Source organism: Camelina sativa, chromosome 19, assembly GCF_000633955.1.
Source record: "Camelina sativa cultivar DH55 chromosome 19, Cs, whole genome shotgun sequence".
In the NCBI taxonomy this organism is placed as follows: Eukaryota; Viridiplantae; Streptophyta; class Magnoliopsida; order Brassicales; family Brassicaceae; genus Camelina; species Camelina sativa.
Genome location: NC_025703.1, coordinates 12,863,920 through 12,875,569, shown reverse-complemented (window position 1 = coordinate 12,875,569; position 11,650 = coordinate 12,863,920). Strand labels below are relative to the sequence as shown.

Sequence of the window (11,650 nt, the reverse complement as noted above, 5' to 3'; positions counted from 1 at the left end):
ACTCCATGATGGGATTGAAGATGAGCTGAGTTGTGCTGTGATAAACTCATGTTTGGCTTCCGCAGAGCAAGGATCGATCAGTTTTGTGCCTAGATTGATCAGTCTTTTTTATTCTGATAATTCGAGTCTGATCCCCAGAGAAGTTGGATCAACCGATCCCCCTATAGATCGGTCGATCCCGTCGTTGTTGCAGAGTCTGTCTTAGAAAATTTCATATTGACTGCTCCTTTTGTTGAAAGAGCGCTCCATACTGCAAGAATGGGGATTTACGACTCATCTGCTCCTAATATGAATACCAAGGAATCAATTCTTGTGGAACCAAAGCCATATAGGCCACAAATTCCTTTTCCAAGAAGACATGAGAAGAAACCTCTGGATGAAAAGAAGTATGATCGGTACAAAGAAGTTATGAGTGAGTTCATCGCTGACATTCCCTTTATAGAGGCACGAAGCATATCTCTTTGTTTAAAAAGGTTTACAATAATGTTGTGGTTGGAGAAAATGTTTTGGTGGAGGTTAAGGCATATTTGGCTTGAGAAAAGAACATTCATGCTCCATCTTTGAAAAGACTACCCAAGTTAGAAGATCCAGGAAAATTTGTTGTTCCATGCTCCATCTTAGGAGTGAACTTTGAGGATTTCCTTTGTGACACTGGATCCAATGTGAATGTAATGTCTAAGGCTATTGCAGAGAGGTTGGGGATTAATGATATGAAGGCTTCTAAGGTCTCTCTCAAGTTTGCAAATGCTGTCACCACGACTCCACAAGGCTTCATTAACAATTTAGATGTTCGAGTTGGGAGTTGCTTGGTTGCTACATATTTTCATGTTGTGGAAATGAGCAAGGGTTCTGAAATGCCTTTGATTCTTGGGAGACCTTTCCTAGGAACAGTGGGAGCAGTTGTTGACTTGCCTAATAAGAAGACCACTTCTCTAACATTGATGATAAAGTCTTTTACAACGTAATCACTACAAATGAAGCTACAAGACATGACTATTGTCTAACTGTAGAAAATGAGAAGAAGGTGGATGTCATGGTGATGGGAGAGAGTGGTGATAAGAATGAGGTCAACGAAGTCTTGGATGGACACTCATTCTTCTGAGAAGAGGTCTAAAAAGGTTAAGAAGAAAGACAAGCCGAAGATAGAGAAAGTGATACGAGATCTTCGCGTAACCTTGGTACCCCAGAAAATAGGTTAGAGATACCATTGAGTACAAGGTGAAGTGTAAATAAATATCTCGGCCTTTCTCTAAAATTAAAGCCATCCTCACTCTAGAGTTTAAAGAGAAAGGCCAAAAAGGTTCTGGAGCTTAAGCTGACGAATTTGAGAGCTTGTTTTGATATGAGTTCTCATCCTCTCATCAATTGACACCTGAAAGCATAGTCAAGCTAACGACTTTAAACAAGTGCTTATGGAAGGCAACCCATGGGATTTGTGCTAGTTTACCCTTTATTATTTATTTTTATTTTGTCTTAGGATTTTGGTTTTGTTTTAAGATTTATTACGGTGAAACCACGTCCGTGATTTGAGTTAGAACTGTGTCTAATGCATCCCTATCTAATCATCTAAATTCGTGATCATAAACCCTAAAGATTCCCTACGCCCAATATTTCTCTATTACCTTAAAACCACTTGTTTATTTTCCGTCTTTGGATAGATTCACAAACTTTTCCATTGTCTTAGCTATATTTAATCAACATAATTTCATAGTGTAATTGCTTGGTCTCTGAAGATTTGATCCTAAAGTGTTACAACGATACCACTAAATCGTGGTTGAGTACACATTATGTTATTAATTGACCTTTGATCAATAATCTATAATTTATGATCATACAAGATTTTTATATATGGTTTTAACTATGCATTGATTCAAATATTTTTTGAAATATGAACAAATGAAGATGAGAGGTGAATGTTTAATAAAATAGTTTATTTGTTTGAAATTTAATTAAAGAAAATAATTTTGATAACAGATTAGTGGAGAGAGAAAAAATTAATATTTTCTTTTAAAAATTGAGTAATTGAAATCTAACTGAAGTTGATTTTCATTTCAATTCTTTTATTTTCAAAATTTTCGTTTATAATTGTAATTAAACACTTTCTATGTTATTGGAATAGAAAAATTATTAATTTTGAATATTCTACAAAATGTACTTATTTTATTATAGAAAAACAGAACTAAAGACTGATTTTTTAAAGAATATTAAAAATTATTTTATCATTTAAATTAATAATATAGTATAAGTAAATATGATATTTGAACATTAGAAATTATATATATATATATATATAAATTTTCAAAAAGAAATTTTGTTTTAACCGAAAACACCTATAAAGCATTCTATTCTTTTGCATTTATTTTTTCTTGATCTTGTTTTAAAAACTAAATTAAAGTTTAGGATTTTCTCTTTTCTGGCTAACCAATGACCTTTAAAAGAACTTACTTTTTGAACTTTTATTTATGAAGAAAATTTGGAAAATGTAAATGAAATAGATGATTAGATAACAAAAAGTAAACGAGGTCACGTTCACATGTGAATAAATGGGAGGGAATATGATCTCAAATAATTTAATTGAGAGAATACTTTCAAATAAACAATAAGATAAAGAAACTTTGAAAACCAAAAAAAACTTTGAAAGGTATGGTACCACTGCAAATATAAATATCGAGTTCTTCTCTCATATTCATGCAACATTCAACCATAAAACAAACATAACCAAAATAGTCAAAAAAAAAGAAAGAAATTAATATGGAGGCCATTTATAAGCTATGGATTGTGATAGTTTCACTTATAGTGGTGAAGCTATGCCATTTGATCTATCAATGGAGCAATCCAAAGTGTAATGGAAAACTTCCTCCAGGGTCAATGGGTTTTCCAATCATTGGAGAAACTATTGAGTTCATGAAGCCTCATGATGCTCTTCAATATTCAAATTTCCTCAAGAAGAGAATCCTCAGGTTCGCTTATTTTTATTTTAGCATGCATGTTAAGAAATGGTTTTTTACTTACTTAAGTTACTTTGTTATTTTTTCTGAAAAATAAATATAGACATGGACCACTTTTTCGAACAAGCTTATTTGGAGGCAAAGTTATAATCTCAACGGATAATGAACTGAATATGGAGATGGCAAAGACAAATCGTATTCCTGATATCACAAAGAGCTTAGCATGACTATTTGGAGAAGATAACAATTTATTTTTGCAAAGCACAGAGTCCCATAAACATGCGAGGAACTTGACACTCCAACTATTGGGTTCACAAGGTTTAAGATTGAGGGTATTGGAAGATATCGATATCCTGGCTCGTACATACATGAGAGAAGAAGCTAGGAATGGAACTCTTGACGTTAAGGAAACAGCAAGCAAGGTAAAAAATAATTGATCGAATTTATGATGTCTTTATCTCTTGACAATATTAAATAAAGTAGATAAGATATATAGGATACATGATCATCTCACAAGTATTTGAATTATTAACCGTTACAGATCATAATTGAGTGCCTTGCAAAGAAAGTTATGGGCAATATGGAACCAGAGGCGTCGAAAAAACTTGCACTTTGTTGGAGATATTTTCCGAGTGGTTGGTTTCGGTTGCCTTTCAATATTCCTGGGATGGGTGTCTATAATATGATGAAGGCAAGTAATCACTTCTCTTACCAATAATATATATATATATATATGATTATAATGAAAGCCGTAATATTTATTTTTCATGGCAGGCAAGAAAAACGATGAAGAAGTTACTAAAAGAAGAAGTGTTGAAGAAGAGAGCATCAGGAGAGGAGTTTGGAGAATTCTTTAAGATCATATTTGGAGAAAACGAAGGAGGAAAGAAAATAATGAGTATGGATAATGTGATCGAGTACATATATACTTTCTTTTTGATTGCTAATGAAACAACACCACGAATTCTCGCGGCTACAATAAAACTCATAAGCGAAAATCCTGAAGTCATGCAAGAGCTTCAAAGAGAGCATGCAAGAATTGTTGGAGATAAGACTGCCAAGCAGGCCGACCTAACATGGGAAGACTATAAGTCCATGACTTTCACCAATATGGTAAGTATGTTCCAAAATCATGTATAAAGTGATAAGACAATTTAAAATCATGTACATTTTAGTAGCTCTCACACACACATGTATGGTACTTGGTTTCAGGTGATTAATGAGTCTCTTAGGATCTTGACCACAGTACCTGTAATACTTAGGAAACCTGATCATGACATCAAAGTAGGTGATTATACAATTCCAGCGGGTTGGAACTTCATGGGCTATCCAAGTGTCCATTTTAATCCAGAAAAGTACGAGGATCCTTTAGTATTTAATCCATGGCGTTGGAAGGTGATTCAAATATGATCTTTATCATTAACTATTTTCTCCCTAATTCACTAATCAAATTCAATTTTTCACATGTATCTAACTTTATTAACAGGGAAAAGAAGTGGACGCGATACTCTCGAAGAATTACGTTCCGTTTGGTGCTGGTCCTAGACTTTGTGTAGGAGCTTATTTTGCTAAGCTGCTGATGGCTATATTTATCCACCATTTGTGTAGATATAGGTCTACTTTTATTTTCTAATGACTCTGAATTTATATATTTTTTTAATTATGTCAATCTCATTACTTGCATTTATTTGGTTTGTAGGTGGTTAATGAAGGCGGAAATCACAATAACTCGGAGCTATATGCTTATGTTTCCTCGTGGATGTGATGTTCAAATCTCTAAAGAGACTAAAGTATAAAATGTATCAGAGTTGTTATATTTCGTTGGTGATGTTGGGTTATAATACAATAATAAAATAATGGTTATATATATATATATATATGGATATGTAATTTGCTTTCCAAAAAATACATAAAATAATAAAATAATATTTTATATATATAGTAGATTAAGTTCGCGTAATTTACGTGGGTATAAAAAATATGTGAAATTTTAAATATTTTTTTCAAATTTTCATTTTATAATTTATTTGATAATTTTACAAAACTTAAACTGTTGTTATAAAATTAATGGTTGTAAATTGATCATATGATTCTATGCTGCCTCTGTCCCTAATACCATCACCATTAGAATCCTTATGACATACTATGCTGAGACATAGTTTCCGCCGGGTAACAGGAGGGTGATAGATCAAAGAAATCAAAATTAAAATCTCAGTAAAATTGACTTCTAGGAGAAGCAGGCGGAGATATCAAAGTGTGAGAATATTTTTTCTTCTTAAGTTTGGATTTTGATTGTTTTTCTAGATGATAATAATGAGAATATTTATATTTATATGTTTCTTCTTATGTTTTGGTGTCGTCGATGTTGTATACCTATCTGAGAGTATAATCATATTCTATTATTTTTAAACTTATATCCATTTTTTGTGTCAATTCCAGGTTATATGGGATCCGAAAACATCCCCTTCCACTAGTATTGAAAATTTAAAATATACGGGATAGGAGAGAATATAGAGAGGGGTTTGAGAAGTCTTGGCTATCTAGGTATCGAAGATGACATTTTAGGATGTGTACGGAGGGGCACTTTTACAAAATCAACTAATTAAGAGAAAAATGAAGGAAAAGGGAATTAATAAATCCGTAGTTGTTCCTCCTACGCGTAAGAAGAGACCCAATGAGGGCTATGTAGATGTCTGGATCAATGAAAAAATGCTTATTTCTAATGAATGTCGTATTGAGCATACAAATATTCTATTTACTACTTATTTCTAATGACATACGGATAGCTTTGATAGTGAAGAGATTGGTCACAGATGGGTACAATGTGCTTCTGGCTCATAGCCCAAACGCTCATGATGAACTGACCGAAGCTTCTACAGGAAGAATCAATTGGGATGCTCTAATTGTCCATGGTGAAGGTAATTCATCAAAAGAACTAGTTAGCAAGAATAATAACCCATGAAATAATTTAATTATAATCTACAACCCATGAATTAATGTTATATTATCTAAAAATCCATTACAAATTCTTATTTATTGTGATAAAAAATAACTGTTGTGTAAAAATAATTTAATACTTCGAAAAAGTTACAAATTGTATATTAAAAAAGTACTCAATTGTTTCAAAAGTGTTTTGTTTTCAATTTTTGATCTCATGTTTTTATTTTTAGTCATAACATCTCTCTTATAACATTATAGATAATTCTTTACCCAATTCAACTAAATCAATCAAACCAAAAAAAAAGAAGAAGAACCAAATTCAAAACTTAGTAATTTTGTTTTTGTCGAAAGAAACGACCAAATATATGTTAGGTTTCTCTTTCTATAACTAAGATCACAACAACACTATTCGACCCAAATCAATGTCACAATTCTTTCTGAAACTTATTAATCATCTATATCTTGGTACATAATCATTTTAGTCGAAAACGATATCAATTTTGAGAGCTAGATTTTTTTTTCATCATTTAAGCGGTAGAAAACACTATTGTTAGCTAATTTGGTTTGATTTTTTTTCTTCGATTGAATATGTAATGGAATACCATGTCACTACTCATTAGTGGAAAAAAATTTGCACAAAAAATTAATAAATGACGATGGTTAAAAGCGACACATTATTAAAACAATAAAAAAAAACTACAATTGAAGGATAAAATGATACTTATTGTAAACTACTAAATACATTTCTTTATCGTGGCCGCCAATTGTTTTACCATCAGAATGAACTGAAATACGAAAATAAGAATTTAGGAGACTAACCTAGGTTATACTTATGCCACACAACAATCTATGTGCCTTATTTGATTGTTTAGGTATGTTGATTAGGAACAGTTTAGAATAACAAAACAATGGTCACATGTTAATCCTAAGAGTGAAACACATCTTTTAGATACATAAATCAAACATACAAATATTATAAGGCATAAAGCAACTTAAAATAGTAATATACTAATATAAGGCATAACCAGGATAACAAAACACTACTTCATAAACTGCAAGAAGAGAAGTGGAACTGGAACTTACAACATCTTGAGCTAGGGCCGATCCAATGTTAATTGCTGCTACCACATACGAGAGAGTGAATGTCTAAACCGCTACATCATGATTACTTTTTAGAAAATGATGTCTTTAAACTGCTTTATATAAATTTGATGTCTAAAGCCTTTGTTTCATTGTCGGACCTGTCTAAATCTTTGAGATTATTGGTCATGGCAGATTGGCGATGTTGGTCAGATTTGCCAGGAGGCTGTTCTTCTGACTGAGAAACTGAGGGTGTTTTTTCTTTAAAACCGTGGAAATCCAAAGAGTAGACACAAGGAGACTTGTTGGATGGATTCACCAACTTTATTACCTTAGTCCTTCACTCTTGCCACCACCAACTCAGCTGATTGTGATTATGTTAAATAGCCAAACAAATGCTTATAGTATACAAGGCCCTAGGCCTACGGTTGGGCCTTGAGTTTTTTTTTTTTCTTATCCAACGATGTTCACCTTTGGCGTCGTGCCATCACCGGTAGAGGCTGCAGCCGTTAGGTTAATAAAAAAAAAAATTCCGTATTTATTTAAAATTATTTTTAGTTTTTTAATTCTAAATGTTTGATAATATATTTACAGTTTTGACATTGTTTCCCGCATACTTTTCTTCTCTCCACCCAAATCTGCTTTCAAGGAAGGAACCTCAAAAGCTTTAAAAAAAAAAAAAAAAGAGAGTAGAAGAAGAAGAAGAAGAACCAACCGATTGAAATTTTTGAACTTTTTGATCTCCGATTCTTGCCTCCGCCATCGCCAGATTAAAAGCTGAATCTAAGGTTTGATCACAATATTTTTTCCCGATTTGTATATTTTGGATTGGGTAAAAAGCTTGATCGAATCTGGGATCGTTTGTTGTATCCAAATCTTGATCTGGGCTTCTCTGATTTCGAATTCTAATTCCACTTGCTTGTAAAAATTCTGACTTGGGTTTGTTTAAAGATTCGATTTTTATGATCTATACCATCTATAAGGTTTCACTTACTCGTAAATTGATGAAATTTTCTTGATTTTAGGGTTTGTTTTTGTTATAAATCGGAGAGAGAAAGAGAGATGGGAGCATTCATGTCGAGGTTTTGGTTCATGATGTTTCCTGCAAAAGAGTATAAGATTGTGGTTGTTGGTCTGGATAATGCTGGTAAAACAACGACCCTTTATAAACTTCACTTGGGTGAAGTTGTCACTACTCATCCTACTGTTGGTAGCAATGTTGAAGAGCTTGTCTACAAGAATATTCGCTTTGAGGTACTACTGGACTCTTTCTTTTTATATTCGAATCCATGTTTCTTAAGTTCTGTTTCAGGTTTGAATCTTTATGGCTTTTCCTTGAATTTGCAATCTTTTGTTGTGTTATTTGTCTTGACATATTTGGTCTAGAAGCTCATAGTGTGGAACGTTTTCATATGTTTGATACTTGTGATTTATGGTTTCATATAGCAAAGTTTTGTAGATGCTGTTTCTGGTTTGTTTGTTAGTATCAGGTGGACTGTTTGTTATCTCTTTGTGGCTTAGTTTTTATGCAATTGTCAAAGCCATGACCACAGATGAAACCATCTCTGTTTTATGGGTTTTTTGCATGTCTTCTTGTATGTCAAAACTGAATGATGCTTATAAACGTTACTAGACTTATAAATCAGACTTCTTTTGGCGCATAGAGTTTTGAATCGTTTCATGTCAAAAACTAACTGTTTGACCCTTGGATATATGTTCAACTTTCAGCTTTGGGAAATTGAAGATTTGATGATTTGTTGTGATGTTACTTATGATATGTTGTCTTTTAGGTTTGGGATCTTGGTGGGCAAGATAGACTAAGGACTTCATGGGCAACATACTATCGTGGAACACATGCTGTGATTGTGGTTATCGATAGCACAGACAGAGCTCGAATCTCTTTCATGAAAGATGAGCTCGCCAGGATACTTGGTCACGAGGATCTTCAAAACTCGGTCATACTTGTTTTTGCAAACAAACAGGATCTGAAAGATGCCATGACTCCTGCTGAGATCACGGATGCACTTAACCTTCACAGTATCAAGAACCATGATTGGCATATTCAAGCAAGTTGTGCGGTTACTGGAGAAGGGTTGTATGATGGGCTCGGTTGGATTGCCCAGAAAGTTACCGGTAAAGCCACGAGTTAAGGGAAATGAGAAACTGAATCAGAGAGAGAATTGATTCTTCGCCGTTTCATTTGTCTGCTTCAACTGTTCTTTAACACTGTATCCTTTGACTTTTATGTAACAAGCTTCAGTTATTTTGGTTGCTATCATTGAAACTGTGTCCAGAATTATTAAAATCTGAAAGAAAAGAATCTTGTTTTGTGTCGGATTTTGGCACTGTATTCTTTGTAAATTAAGAGATATGTTGATATCAATAGATTTTCTCATTTCTAAGGTCATTCTTCCGAGCTCATAAACTCTATACATAAGCTTTGAAGTATTACACAAACCAAAGTCACCTTTCTCCACAATCACATGGACACTATTTTGCGTAAACCCTTACAAGCTAAGTGATCAATTAGGACTTTGTAATCTGTGATAAGCTTTTGTTAAGCTTTAAGCTTATCAAAAGGAATTACATCAGTATTGACATTACTACTAAACTAACCAATTAAGCTGTTTCCCTTTCTCCAAAACTGAACAACGATGAAACCGCTAACAAAGTAATGGGAATTATAATAAGAACATGCTACAAAAACTCTTGATAATTCGTATTTGTTTTCTGTAGTAGCAATTAGCAAATAATAGGTAAGATTATGCTTATCATTATTCAATGGTGACAAATAAAAACTGTAAAGGTAACTAACACCACAAAAACACAAAATCCATATGCCTACAATATAATGGTGGTTTTTGTAGTCATATGGATTTAAACTTTTTAGAGATTTTATCCTATATATATGATTACAATTCTGATATTAGAAGACCATTGAAATGATCAGGGCTGCGAGGACCCTGATGTTGGACTCTAAGAAGGGCTGCGAGGAACTTGAGGTAGATTAGGGGTGCTAGGACCTTGAGGTTCAACTCCCAGAGGGATTTGAGCTTGGCCTTGCGTAATAAAGGTAACGGGTCCACTGATGTGAATAGATACTCCTCGGCAATTGATTCTAACACCGTCGCCGCTCCCAATCGTGATCGTCGCAGGAACCTTCACCGTAATTTTTGNTTTTTTTTTTTTTTTTTTTTTTTTTTTTTTTTTTTTTTTGATGATGTATTTTGTCAATAGGAAACCGTCGGCGAATAAATCTTTTTTATACAGTAGTACTTTCACTAGTTAGGTCAAAATAGTTAGGGAGAGGCAACAATGTCGGTTCGGTTAGTTTGCATACGTGTACACAGAACTTTTGTAATAATCAATTAATGTATTGAAAGAAAGAGAGATCATTAAAACATGTAACCAAGCTCCAATGTATTAAAAGCTAGAGCGTAATGACTTTTTGATTTGAGTCTAAATAAAAAAGAAACCAAAAACACACCAGCAAAGTAGAGGAGTTAGGTTTAAGACCAGGATAGTCAATAGGAGAGAGACAAAATGGTTCCTTCTCTCCCACGAAAATGCAGAGATCGCCGATGTGTTACAGTGTAAGGACCAGTCCCTTTCTCCTTGTCTTGCCTAAAGAACATGATTTTGTCGGTCTTTATACGAAAGAACATGGTACGTAAGGTCTTCCTTTTTGTACATATTCTCCTCCTTCACTATTGCGTTGCACAGCCCTGAGAAGCACACCGCACACACAAACGCATAAAGAAAGATTCAAGTAGCAATTTTTTACGCTCTGTTGTTGAAGATGTTGGTGAGACGCACTGTTTATAATCTTGTTTGTTCATCATAGCTAGCCATCCTCTCGATGATCATATTATACTCGAGGACATAATCTGATTCTCCTTCTTCACATGCTCTTCTTTTGTCGGGTCGTACAAGTTGAAGCTGACAACTCTTCCGCCGCAAGGAGATTTTCTGACCACATCTCTCCGAGTAGCAGGTAAGGAGGAGTCGTCGTCGAGAAGAAACAGAGCCTTCCGTTCAGGGGAGATGATGAAAGCTTGGAGAATCCGCTGAAAAGATGAGATTTTTTAGAAACCCTAGATTTTCTTGTGGATGCGTGAGAGAGAGAAGAAGATGTCTTATGAATACATTTGTTGAATCTTGAATTCATGATTCCTTCTGTTTTAATAGCAACATTAACTAGTTTTTCTGAATCCCTTTCACGACTTCTTCATGGGTAACATACTATCATGGAACACATGATGTGATTGTGGTTACCCATAGCACAGACAAAGCCATGGAAGATGAACTCTCAAGGTTACTCGGTCACAAGGATCTTCAAAGCTCAGTCATACTTGTGTTTACAAAACAAACATGAACTGATAAATGATGAGATTGACTCCAGCTGAAATCACTGAATGCACTTAACCTTCACAATATCAAGAAGACAAGAACCATGATTCAAGCAAAGTTGTCCAGCTTATTGGAGAAAGGATTGTGTGATGATCTCAGTTGGATTACTCATTTATTTTACTTCATTTTTTGTGACTTTAGTAGTGTATATATGGTATACCCTCTGACCTTCATGTAACAAGCTTCGACTATTTTGGTTGCTGTGCCCCAGAATTACAATTCTGAAAAGAAAGAGAATCTTGTTTTGTGTTTTCAGATGTATTCTCTTTAAA

The 11,650-nt window shown here is 33.9% G+C and overlaps 2 protein-coding genes and 1 pseudogene across 2 annotated transcripts; all 3 read left to right on the top strand.

The window, feature by feature from the left end:
• On the top strand, positions 259–965 carry LOC104767766. Its single transcript, XM_010491747.1, has 2 exons — positions 259–473; positions 569–965. Exons 1-2 carry the CDS (start codon positions 259–261, stop codon positions 963–965), a joined length of 612 nt encoding a protein of 203 aa, XP_010490049.1.
• Positions 2,686–4,764, top strand: LOC104766193 (annotated as a pseudogene).
• LOC104766192 (ADP-ribosylation factor-like protein 5) lies at positions 7,578–9,351 on the top strand. The gene is made up of 3 exons (XM_010490027.2): positions 7,578–7,756; positions 7,994–8,222; positions 8,759–9,351. The coding sequence occupies exons 2-3, from the start codon at positions 8,031–8,033 to the stop codon at positions 9,116–9,118; spliced, it is 552 nt and encodes a 183-aa protein (XP_010488329.1). The 5' UTR covers positions 7,578–7,756; positions 7,994–8,030; the 3' UTR covers positions 9,119–9,351.